The 11,649-nt window shown below is 27.7% G+C and overlaps 2 protein-coding genes and 1 pseudogene across 2 annotated transcripts; 2 read left to right on the forward strand and 1 right to left on the reverse strand.

The window, feature by feature from the left end:
- Positions 1-434: 434 nt before the first annotated feature.
- Positions 435-2,465, forward strand: LOC149055774 (uncharacterized). Its single transcript, XM_089227229.1, has 3 exons — positions 435-679; positions 1,669-1,787; positions 1,855-2,465. Exons 2-3 carry the CDS (start codon positions 1,714-1,716, stop codon positions 2,444-2,446), a joined length of 666 nt encoding a protein of 221 aa, XP_089083355.1. The 5' UTR covers positions 435-679; positions 1,669-1,713; the 3' UTR covers positions 2,447-2,465.
- A 1,568-nt stretch (positions 2,466-4,033) lies between these two features.
- Positions 4,034-6,064, forward strand: LOC149055775 (uncharacterized). Its single transcript, XM_089227228.1, has 3 exons — positions 4,034-4,278; positions 5,268-5,386; positions 5,454-6,064. The coding sequence occupies exons 2-3, from the start codon at positions 5,313-5,315 to the stop codon at positions 6,043-6,045; spliced, it is 666 nt and encodes a 221-aa protein (XP_089083354.1). The 5' UTR covers positions 4,034-4,278; positions 5,268-5,312; the 3' UTR covers positions 6,046-6,064.
- A 1,875-nt stretch (positions 6,065-7,939) lies between these two features.
- Positions 7,940-10,348, reverse strand: LOC149055776 (uncharacterized; annotated as a pseudogene).
- Between the last annotated feature and the right edge of the window lie 1,301 nt (positions 10,349-11,649).

The raw sequence follows: 11,649 nt of genomic DNA on the forward strand, positions 1-11,649 counted from the left end.
ACGTTATTGTGGAAGTCAATTATAAAATTATAATAAGTAAATCAAAAAATTACAAAGAAATAAAGAAACTAAACAAAGATTTAGCATTAGTTATTAAAGGAATATCAACAATCGATTTCCACAATAAATCATTTAAATATTTTAAGTATGGGTAATCATATCTGCCTTTTAGGTTTAAAACAGAAAATATATAACTGCTTTCAACCGCCTTATCAATACAAGCATTAGAGTATAATATCTATTTGTAATTTGAATATTCATTAGCTATTTGTTTCTATGCCAAATGCGAGCATTTATTGTCTTGAAAAAAATTGTTTATAATAAATACCTTTTTTTTTTTTTTTTTGGTGGGGCTGTGGGAGAAATGGGAAAAGTGTACAATAAAAATTACATGACCGCAAACATACCAAATTATCCCACCGGTTGGCAGCACTTAAAACTATCGACCTGTGGCCGCGTATTCTGCACTTGCTGGAATGATAAGGTACGTTTCACACCGATTATTGTCATTTATTATGACGCAGTAAGAATTATACGTTTTCAAGAACTACGGAGACTGAATGATGTCTGAGTCTTAAAAGTCATTACTCACTCGTTACTCATCTGCTTTTATCAACGTCTGTTAATCGTTAATTATCACTGGTCAATCGTCACTTCTCCTTCGAATATTGGCTTATACGTAAGTACTTGATGCAAACGGTCTAAACCACATGGTCTATATTATTCTAAAATCTAATAGTTGTGATCATTCTAACGATAAATTAACTAAATTGTTTATACTCGGTGAAATATGGTGGTCAACATTTATGGTTTGATATGATTTAACGTATTTTAGTATAGGTACCTTTGTGGAGAAGAAGTAGTATTATCAATGCCATAAACAAAGTGTGTTCCTTGTCCGCATTTTGTGTTTTCATAAAGTCTCCGTGAATAGTTGTCAACATACATAGTACCATTTATTATAAATTGTAAATACTATACTACGAAAATAGTAGTTATAATCGATGATAATACCTTGCAGTTTGCACGGTTTGACCGTGATTTACAAATTTAGCGAAATCGACAAGTTTTAAAATTATAATAGTATTATATACTCGATTTCTTACAGGCCTCAGTCCAACAGCTATGCTGATATCTCAAGTGTTGTGTTATATTGATCAACCCTATTTTGTTTTAGTCTGGCCGACGAATATTTCTTATTAATTATTACAATTTAATTGAGCTAACCAAGCATAATAATATTTAAATGTCAAAAACTTGAAGTTATTGATTATGAAATATTGTTTATTCTATACATCGTGTATTTCCACTAAAGCCAGTAATGAAACGTTTTTATATAGGTATATTTATTATGATAATTGGTCTCCAAACAATAATAAGTTTAATTATTATCTATTATGATTTCTCAAAGTTACTGTTTAATGATTGACCACTAGGTATATTTATTATGATAATTGGTCTCCAAACAATAATAAGTTTAATTATTATCTATTATGATTTCTCAAAGTTACTGTTTAATGATTGACCACAAACAACATACTCCTATTCTTTAACTGATGTTTATTTATGAACTATGGTCTATTGTTTAAGATGTACTTACATTTTGTAGATGGGTTAACATTGTTTGGTAGAATATTATATTATAAATTCCATTGTTTTGTATTGTAGTTGGCGTGATAATACAGTACTGAAATAATATTGTAATATATCAAAATGGAATCAATATCTCGTGATATTAAGAACAATATAACATCATCGGTGGTAACTGAAGAAATCTCTTCCAAAAAGTATTTATACATTATATTATATTTTTAAACCATTAGAATATTGTTTAATGTTTTTTATTATTTACAGAAAAAGAAAATTAATAGTTGACCAAAATGTTATCACTAAAAGATTTTTTAAAGGAAAACGCTCAACTGGAGAATCGATTGAAGAATCGAGTGGAGAAATTAATAAAGAATCGATTGAAGAATTGAACGAATATGTGATTGAAGAATCGAGTGAAGAAGTAATTGAAGAATTGAACGAAGAAGTAATTGAAGAATTGAACGAATATGTGATTGAAGAATCGATTGAAGAAGTAATTGAAGAATCGAACGAAGAAGTAATTGAAGAATTGAACGAATATGTGATTGAAGAAGTAATTGAAGAATCGAACGAAGAAGTGATTGAAGAATCGAGTGAAGAAGTGATTGTAGAATCGAATGGGGAAATTATTGAAAAATCGAGTAAAGGATGGATTGAAGAATTTAAAAAAAAATTGAACGAAGTTGCGATTGAAGAATTAAGCGAAGAATCGAGTGAAGAATTAAGTGATGAATCGATGGAGGGTTGGAAATTATATGACGAATCTGAGAGATTAAAAAAAGAATTAAGTTTATTGAGACTGGATATAAATTGCGTACTAAACTTATTGGAAGATATTCTAAATAATAATAATTAATTGGTTTTTAACTATACCAATATGGTCAATTTATAAATTATATTGTTATATTTTTCGCGTTTTAAAATATATAAACATTTTATATTACTATTTGATTATATTTTATAACTAGTATGAATGAAATGAATAACAATATAATAATGATTTGACAAAATTAATGTTGCCGTGTGTTTTTCTATAATAATAATTGAATCAATGTATTGTATCACATAATAATATGTTATTCCTCTATTAGTTATAGTCTATATTTTAATTTTTTAATGTTATATGTTTATTAAACATTTAAGAAATTAGTAGGTAATTTACAAATTACAAATTAAAAACTCAATTTATTTTTTCAACAATTACGTACCGACCTATTTGTGTTTATGTATACTTTTTAAATTCATTTGATCTGTTTTGTTTGAACACTGTGATAGACAAAACAACACATTTTTATTACTCTACTCAATAGAAGACAAATTTATTGTCATTACATATAAAAGAATCAATTAATACATTTAAATAATTTTAAAATTTAAATATGTTAGTTCTAGAAGTAATCTTAATCTTTACGATCGATAGATTTAATATGTTTAAATTTAAGTAAAAACTTACTCAATAATACTAAATATGATCATGTATTTATATTTTATAACAATAATAATAATATTTTATTTGCCAAGAAAATAATTAAATTCTTTAATTAGATTGATTGACTAGTCCCCCCTGAGATGAAGCTCGAATCTGTAAAATCTTAGTTACTAATTGTTTATATAGGTATAATATATAATAAATATTTCTAAATTTCTAGTGTGCAATTAGCAAAATAAACATAAGCAATATTAATAATTACCTAGATTAAAATTTGATACACATTTATAATATTTTTGAAAATTGTCTAGTTTATAATTCAATACACTTATTAAAACTAGGTATAACACTTTTATCGAGTATTACTGATTATATACATATTTCTAAGCTGCTCAGTAATAAATGTATAGTATTAATATAATAATCTCTTTTAGGGTTATTTTTTAAAATATTTGATTTTATATTCCGAATAAATGACAGTTTAAAAGTATTGAAAATCAATAAGTCAATCACAGCTTTGATATATTCACTACCATTTACTAAACTCACATTCATGTTATTTTCAATAATATGTTTGAAAACGTTATTGTGGAAGTCAATTATAAAATTATAATAAGTAAATCAAAAAATTACAAAGAAATAAAGAAACTAAACAAAGATTTAGCATTAGTTATTAAAGGAATATCAACAATCGATTTCCACAATAAATCATTTAAATATTTTAAGTATGGGTAATCATATCTGCCTTTTAGGTTTAAAACAGAAAATATATAACTGCTTTCAACCGCCTTATCAATACAAGCATTAGAGTATAATATCTATTTGTAATTTGAATATTCATTAGCTATTTGTTTCTATGCCAAATGCGAGCATTTATTGTCTTGAAAAAAATTGTTTATAATAAATACCTTTTTTTTTTTTTTTTTGGTGGGGCTGTGGGAGAAATGGGAAAAGTGTACAATAAAAATTACATGACCGCAAACATACCAAATTATCCCACCGGTTGGCAGCACTTAAAACTATCGACCTGTGGCCGCGTATTCTGCACTTGCTGGAATGATAAGGTACGTTTCACACCGATTATTGTCATTTATTATGACGCAGTAAGAATTATACGTTTTCAAGAACTACGGAGACTGAATGATGTCTGAGTCTTAAAAGTCATTACTCACTCGTTACTCATCTGCTTTTATCAACGTCTGTTAATCGTTAATTATCACTGGTCAATCGTCACTTCTCCTTCGAATATTGGCTTATACGTAAGTACTTGATGCAAACGGTCTAAACCACATGGTCTATATTATTCTAAAATCTAATAGTTGTGATCATTCTAACGATAAATTAACTAAATTGTTTATACTCGGTGAAATATGGTGGTCAACATTTATGGTTTGATATGATTTAACGTATTTTAGTATAGGTACCTTTGTGGAGAAGAAGTAGTATTATCAATGCCATAAACAAAGTGTGTTCCTTGTCCGCATTTTGTGTTTTCATAAAGTCTCCGTGAATAGTTGTCAACATACATAGTACCATTTATTATAAATTGTAAATACTATACTACGAAAATAGTAGTTATAATCGATGATAATACCTTGCAGTTTGCACGGTTTGACCGTGATTTACAAATTTAGCGAAATCGACAAGTTTTAAAATTATAATAGTATTATATACTCGATTTCTTACAGGCCTCAGTCCAACAGCTATGCTGATATCTCAAGTGTTGTGTTATATTGATCAACCCTATTTTGTTTTAGTCTGGCCGACGAATATTTCTTATTAATTATTACAATTTAATTGAGCTAACCAAGCATAATAATATTTAAATGTCAAAAACTTGAAGTTATTGATTATGAAATATTGTTTATTCTATACATCGTGTATTTCCACTAAAGCCAGTAATGAAACGTTTTTATATAGGTATATTTATTATGATAATTGGTCTCCAAACAATAATAAGTTTAATTATTATCTATTATGATTTCTCAAAGTTACTGTTTAATGATTGACCACTAGGTATATTTATTATGATAATTGGTCTCCAAACAATAATAAGTTTAATTATTATCTATTATGATTTCTCAAAGTTACTGTTTAATGATTGACCACAAACAACATACTCCTATTCTTTAACTGATGTTTATTTATGAACTATGGTCTATTGTTTAAGATGTACTTACATTTTGTAGATGGGTTAACATTGTTTGGTAGAATATTATATTATAAATTCCATTGTTTTGTATTGTAGTTGGCGTGATAATACAGTACTGAAATAATATTGTAATATATCAAAATGGAATCAATATCTCGTGATATTAAGAACAATATAACATCATCGGTGGTAACTGAAGAAATCTCTTCCAAAAAGTATTTATACATTATATTATATTTTTAAACCATTAGAATATTGTTTAATGTTTTTTATTATTTACAGAAAAAGAAAATTAATAGTTGACCAAAATGTTATCACTAAAAGATTTTTTAAAGGAAAACGCTCAACTGGAGAATCGATTGAAGAATCGAGTGGAGAAATTAATAAAGAATCGATTGAAGAATTGAACGAATATGTGATTGAAGAATCGAGTGAAGAAGTAATTGAAGAATTGAACGAAGAAGTAATTGAAGAATTGAACGAATATGTGATTGAAGAATCGATTGAAGAAGTAATTGAAGAATCGAACGAAGAAGTAATTGAAGAATTGAACGAATATGTGATTGAAGAAGTAATTGAAGAATCGAACGAAGAAGTGATTGAAGAATCGAGTGAAGAAGTGATTGTAGAATCGAATGGGGAAATTATTGAAAAATCGAGTAAAGGATGGATTGAAGAATTTAAAAAAAAATTGAACGAAGTTGCGATTGAAGAATTAAGCGAAGAATCGAGTGAAGAATTAAGTGATGAATCGATGGAGGGTTGGAAATTATATGACGAATCTGAGAGATTAAAAAAAGAATTAAGTTTATTGAGACTGGATATAAATTGCGTACTAAACTTATTGGAAGATATTCTAAATAATAATAATTAATTGGTTTTTAACTATACCAATATGGTCAATTTATAAATTATATTGTTATATTTTTCGCGTTTTAAAATATATAAACATTTTATATTACTATTTGATTATATTTTATAACTAGTATGAATGAAATGAATAACAATATAATAATGATTTGACAAAATTAATGTTGCCGTGTGTTTTTCTATAATAATAATTGAATCAATGTATTGTATCACATAATAATATGTTATTCCTCTATTAGTTATAGTCTATATTTTAATTTTTTAATGTTATATGTTTATTAAACATTTAAGAAATTAGTAGGTAATTTACAAATTACAAATTAAAAACTCAATTTATTTTTTCAACAATTACGTACCGACCTATTTGTGTTTATGTATACTTTTTAAATTCATTTGATCTGTTTTGTTTGAACACTGTGATAGACAAAACAACACATTTTTATTACTCTACTCAATAGAAGACAAATTTATTGTCATTACATATAAAAGAATCAATTAATACATTTAAATAATTTTAAAATTTAAATATGTTAGTTCTAGAAGTAATCTTAATCTTTACGATCGATAGATTTAATATGTTTAAATTTAAGTAAAAACTTACTCAATAATACTAAATATGATCATGTATTTATATTTTATAACAATAATAATAATATTTTATTTGCCAAGAAAATAATTAAATTCTTTAATTAGATAGATTGACTAGTCCCCCCTGAGATGAAGCTAGAATCTGTAAAATCTTAGTTACTAATTGTTTATATAGGTATAATATATAATAAATATTTCTAAATTTCTAGTGTGCAATTAGCAAAATAAACATAAGCAATATTAATAATTACCTAGATTAAAATTTGATACACATTTATAATATTTTTGAAAATTGTCTAGTTTATAATTCAATACACTTATTAAAACTAGGTATAACACTTTTATCGAGTATTACTGATTATATACATATTTCTAAGCTGCTCAGTAATAAATGTATAGTATTAATATAATAATCTCTTTTAGGGTTATTTTTTAAAATATTTGATTTTATATTCCGAATAAATGACAGTTTAAAAGTATTGAAAATCAATAAGTCAATCACAGCTTTGATATATTCACTACCATTTACTAAACTCACATTCATGTTATTTTCAATAATATGTTTGAAAGTTTCTAATGTTTATAAATTTATAATGCATGAAAGGAAAATTGTATTAGAATTATAGACTAGAATAGTTAAATGTGGTTTACAAAATTTTTGTTAACACTATCTGAACCGTACAAATAAAATAAATCGAAGAAGTTAAAAATATATATATTCACATACATAAATAAAGTTGAAGTAAAAACTTGAATTTCCTTATTAGGAATTATCTACTAGTTTCTTAAGTGAATGTGTACTGTGTACAATAAAATATTAATTTAAGCAGTGGTGTATTGGATAATACACAGACTATGGGCATGACCACTGACCAGGGGCGGCATGATCTGACCAGCCCTAGAAAAATAGAATTTAGCAGCCCTCGTGATCATATCCAAGATCTAAAAAAATAATTTACTCTACTTTGAAAGAACCAACCAAGCATTTTTTGATAGGAATATGAATTTAATATTACACTATTACAAGTTACAACTACATTTTTTATCTTACTAAATCACTGTATTAAAGAGGTATTATTATACTTTTTTACCATACGACTTTTATACTATATAATATTAGATTATATTATAGTAGTACTTATTGCTTATAGTAATTATAAATGTATAGCTATAAAGGTAACTTGACAAATTCACTTGTAGAATAAGATAACCATATACGTTTATTATTTGCTGAATAATAAGCTTTTTGGGATTGAAGGGAATATTGTTTTGTGATTGACAAGGATCAAATTCGAAAAAGTCCTAAATATTTAGATAGTTGGCTTTTTAAAATAATCAAAGGCGTCAGGATTATTTATTGTACGCTTAAGATCAATGTCAAAATTATCTTGTTTCTTATTTTCTTTAGCAAAATTACATTCTTCATAGTTAATTTTGCTGTTATTAGGGATAATATCACTTAGTTCAACGTCAAGTTGAGATTTACAACTGTTAATTTCAGTATCTAAAGATTGAATTGGTAAAATTATATTATTATTCTTTTCAGTATCCGAAGATTGACTTACTAAAACTACATTAACCTTTTTTTCGAAGTTCTTAAACATACTATCCAATTTTAAACATGTGTTGCTCTCTTCTAACTCTACTCGTTTTTTATCTCTGTTATTTTCTGCTCCTCCTTTTCTTTTTAATTTGTTTTGAAGCATAATTATCTAGAATAGATTAACATATATAGCGTCTGAAATATTTCACAAAATTATGAAACTCTGACCTATAATTACCTATACGAAATGAATAACTAGCTTTACTCTATGTTTGGTAGGAAATAGATTTTAGACATCTTGGATAATTAATGTACCTAATACGGTTCCCAATCACTTAACTTAATTTCTCAAAATTCAAATGCACTTAAGTGCCAACAAGACAAAAAAATGAAACAATTTTTCCTACAAAACATAGAAAATAAGCTGACGAGTTCAATTTTTTTTTTATTAAACTGTGTTTTTACAATTTTTTTCAACATTTACATATATACTTACAATTAAATTTAAATTATACATTTAAAATAATTAGATATAATTAAATGAATAGACCAGTCTCGCGGATGGAGGATAATATTTGGATTATAACATTTTAAGAATTGGGATTAAGGATAGAAGATGTTGGATGTTTTAAGATTTTAAAAATTAAAAAGATTTAAACGATTAGAGGATAATGGGGGGCAGCTGAAGATGATATGGGAGAGGTCGCAAATTATCTCTTCAGAGTGTTTGGTACACTTGAGTAGGAGAAGAATTGTAAATACGTGGAATAGACATAGGAAAAATAATGCATAAAAGAGTTCTTAAAGAGTTGTACTGAGTTTAGGAATGGAGAGGAAATAGTGTAAAGAAGATTCGATACAATTTCGAAGAGTTGAAGGGGAGAAAGGAGATAGTAAAGTAGGGGAGTTAATTAAAGATTCAGATTCAGAATGACAGAAGGCGAACCCAAGAAGATTCATTAGGGTCTTGAGCGAGAGATTGTGAGTTTTGAGCATAAGAGTTAAGGTAACTACCGTTAGGCAGAGATGATATAGATTCACGAGAGAGAGAAAAATGTTTTAGGGGAGAGGGGGAACGTGTTTTAATTTTTTTTTTTTACGTGGACAGATGTATTTTCGGCTGGAAGAGACTGTCTATTTACAATTTCAGAGTATTTAAAAGCGGAGGTGTGAAAGCTGTTTTTCTTAAAATCTTAAGTTTCGCAGTATAATAAGTTTTCGGTTGCCATGATTTTTGTAATTTCTCTTTGGAATAACCATTCACGGCAACTATGAACGGTAGAGTAATGAGGAAGATTACAAAAAATGCAAAATGGATCCGCAGTATGAGCCGACGGCAGGCATTGAAAGAGTGGTCGTCTCCACTACAGTGGCTACATCGTGGTTTGCTGTGGCAAAATGTTTGAGTGAGACAAAACGAAGGCAGCGATTACATTGAACAGGAGATCTTATGCTGGGTTGGACGTCGAAGAGCATGTTGTATATTGAGATATGTCTATGGATTTTGGGGGCCACAAATTTAAGCTCCACGATACGTGTTTGGATAATGGTGCCATCTTTTTTAACCGAGATACGTTTAAATGTTTCTACTGGAACAGAGAACTGGAGACCATCACGGAAGTCTTCTTCAGAGAAAGAATTATCAATTTCAATAATTCCGAATGAATATAAGAGCGTGGATGGAATAGTAGCAGTGAAGCCATTAATGCTTAACATATTTGAATTTAGGCAAAGGTTACTAGTAGTCACGGAGTTGAACGTGATTTTGATTTTATTTGAACTAACTGGCTTAATGTAAGTAATGGTAAGTAATAGTAATGCCTTTGAAATCGGAGAAAAATTTAGCAGCTTTGAGCGGGTGCCAGTTACCAAGATTTTTGCTCGGATCAACACATTCGACTAAGATGATAGCGGGGCCGGTATAATAATGTGAAAAAATACGCAGTGAAGAATTTTTGTTGTCGTAATTATTGTGTTGGTAGTCCATATTTGCTGGGGCCAACGACATAGAACGATTATCAACCGATGTAGACGGCATAAAGGTGACCGGAATAGAATCGACAGTATTACTAGTATTAGTAGTATTAGCATTACTATCTATTAGCATTCCAGTAGAGGCATTATCGGAGGGAGATAAAATATTATTGTTGTTATAATTGAATGCCGTATCAGTCATAGAGTAATTACTCTATGGTATCAGTAGTGATTAATGATGGTGAGTTGGATATAATTTGTTGAAGGCTTGGAGAAACAGGACCTGATGCTTTTAAAGTAGACTTACGATTATTCTTTGAAGTTTGAGAGAGCCAGTCGGAATCAGGATCGTGGTTAATACTCAAAGAAGTTTTTATTTGGAAGTATTGGACTTTTGTCCGGCGCGTGGATCGCTGCCCGACGGCGATAAAACTAACGACACTAATTAAACGATAAGCGATACTACATGCACACAATGGAAACTAGTTACGTCCGAACACAATGACTGTCGGCACAAGACTACGAGTTCAAATTATTTCTTTTAATTAAAATTGGACTACTAGAAGTAGGTCTATTTTTCACTAGCTTATTGGTCTAGAACCTAAATGTATGAAAAATCTAATCACATTAGAACTCTCTTAAAAATAAATCAAATTGTATTAAAATACTAAAATATTTCTTACAGTTTTCAAACACTAATCATATATTATTATTAGGGCCCGGAACTTGATGACCTAAAAATATATAAAAATGCACGAAAAAAAAACATTAAATGACGTAAGTGTTAAAAAATGGTATTAAAAATGTATATTTAACTGTAAAAATTGATAAATATTGTTTTGATATAAATTATAATTATAAATAAATTAAATAAAACTATATATTATATACTTAAATTAATATTTTTTTATATTAGGCACCTAGTTTTTATATGTTAAAAAATGTACATTAAAAATTACAACACAGAATTTTATACTCTATACAGTAGACACTATCGAACTGTTAAATGCTGTCAAACTCAAATTAAATGAGAAACGATAACATGAAATTATATCAAACACGGGTTTATGTCAATTACGATAACCGATTTTAAACACACGTGTGTCCTAGTCTTAAAATAATATCTGCCTACAGTTTATTAAATAATCGTAGATCGCGAAAAAAAAATATAAATTTAATGAACGTTAATAATCGACAAGCTAATGGAAACTACATGTTATAGTAAAAAGTAACTTTAAAAAAAAAAAAAAATGCAAATGTGTAAAAAAAAAGTAGGCACAAAAATTAATAAAATGCACCAAAAATACTAAAATTACCGTAAAGCATAAAATCCCCTAAAAATGCAAAATAAAAATTGTACCATTAAATTCTATACTTGATGAATCAAATTTATGTATAAACGAGCCTTGAATATGAACATAAGAAAAAAGATGCAAATGCATCAAGTTCCGGCCTAATTATTATATACGTGGTGGCCGTGTTAATATGCGTATATAGGCTGGA

The sequence above is a fragment of the Diuraphis noxia genome, unplaced genomic scaffold, assembly GCF_037042655.1.
Source record: "Diuraphis noxia isolate RWA-SAM2 unplaced genomic scaffold, SU_Dnox_SAM2 contig0004, whole genome shotgun sequence".
NCBI lineage: Eukaryota > Metazoa > Arthropoda > Insecta > Hemiptera > Aphididae > Diuraphis > Diuraphis noxia.

Excerpts from the sequence above, each read along its gene's own strand:
- LOC149055775 (XM_089227228.1), top strand. The coding sequence starts at position 5,313 with ATGGAATCAATATCTCGTGATATTAAGAACAATATAACATCATCGGTG. Across the intron at positions 5,387-5,453 it reads GAAGAAATCTCTTCCAAAAA|AAAAAGAAAATTAATAGTTG; the intron begins GTATTTATACAT and ends TATTATTTACAG.
- LOC149055774 (XM_089227229.1), top strand. The coding sequence starts at position 1,714 with ATGGAATCAATATCTCGTGATATTAAGAACAATATAACATCATCGGTG. Across the intron at positions 1,788-1,854 it reads GAAGAAATCTCTTCCAAAAA|AAAAAGAAAATTAATAGTTG; the intron begins GTATTTATACAT and ends TATTATTTACAG.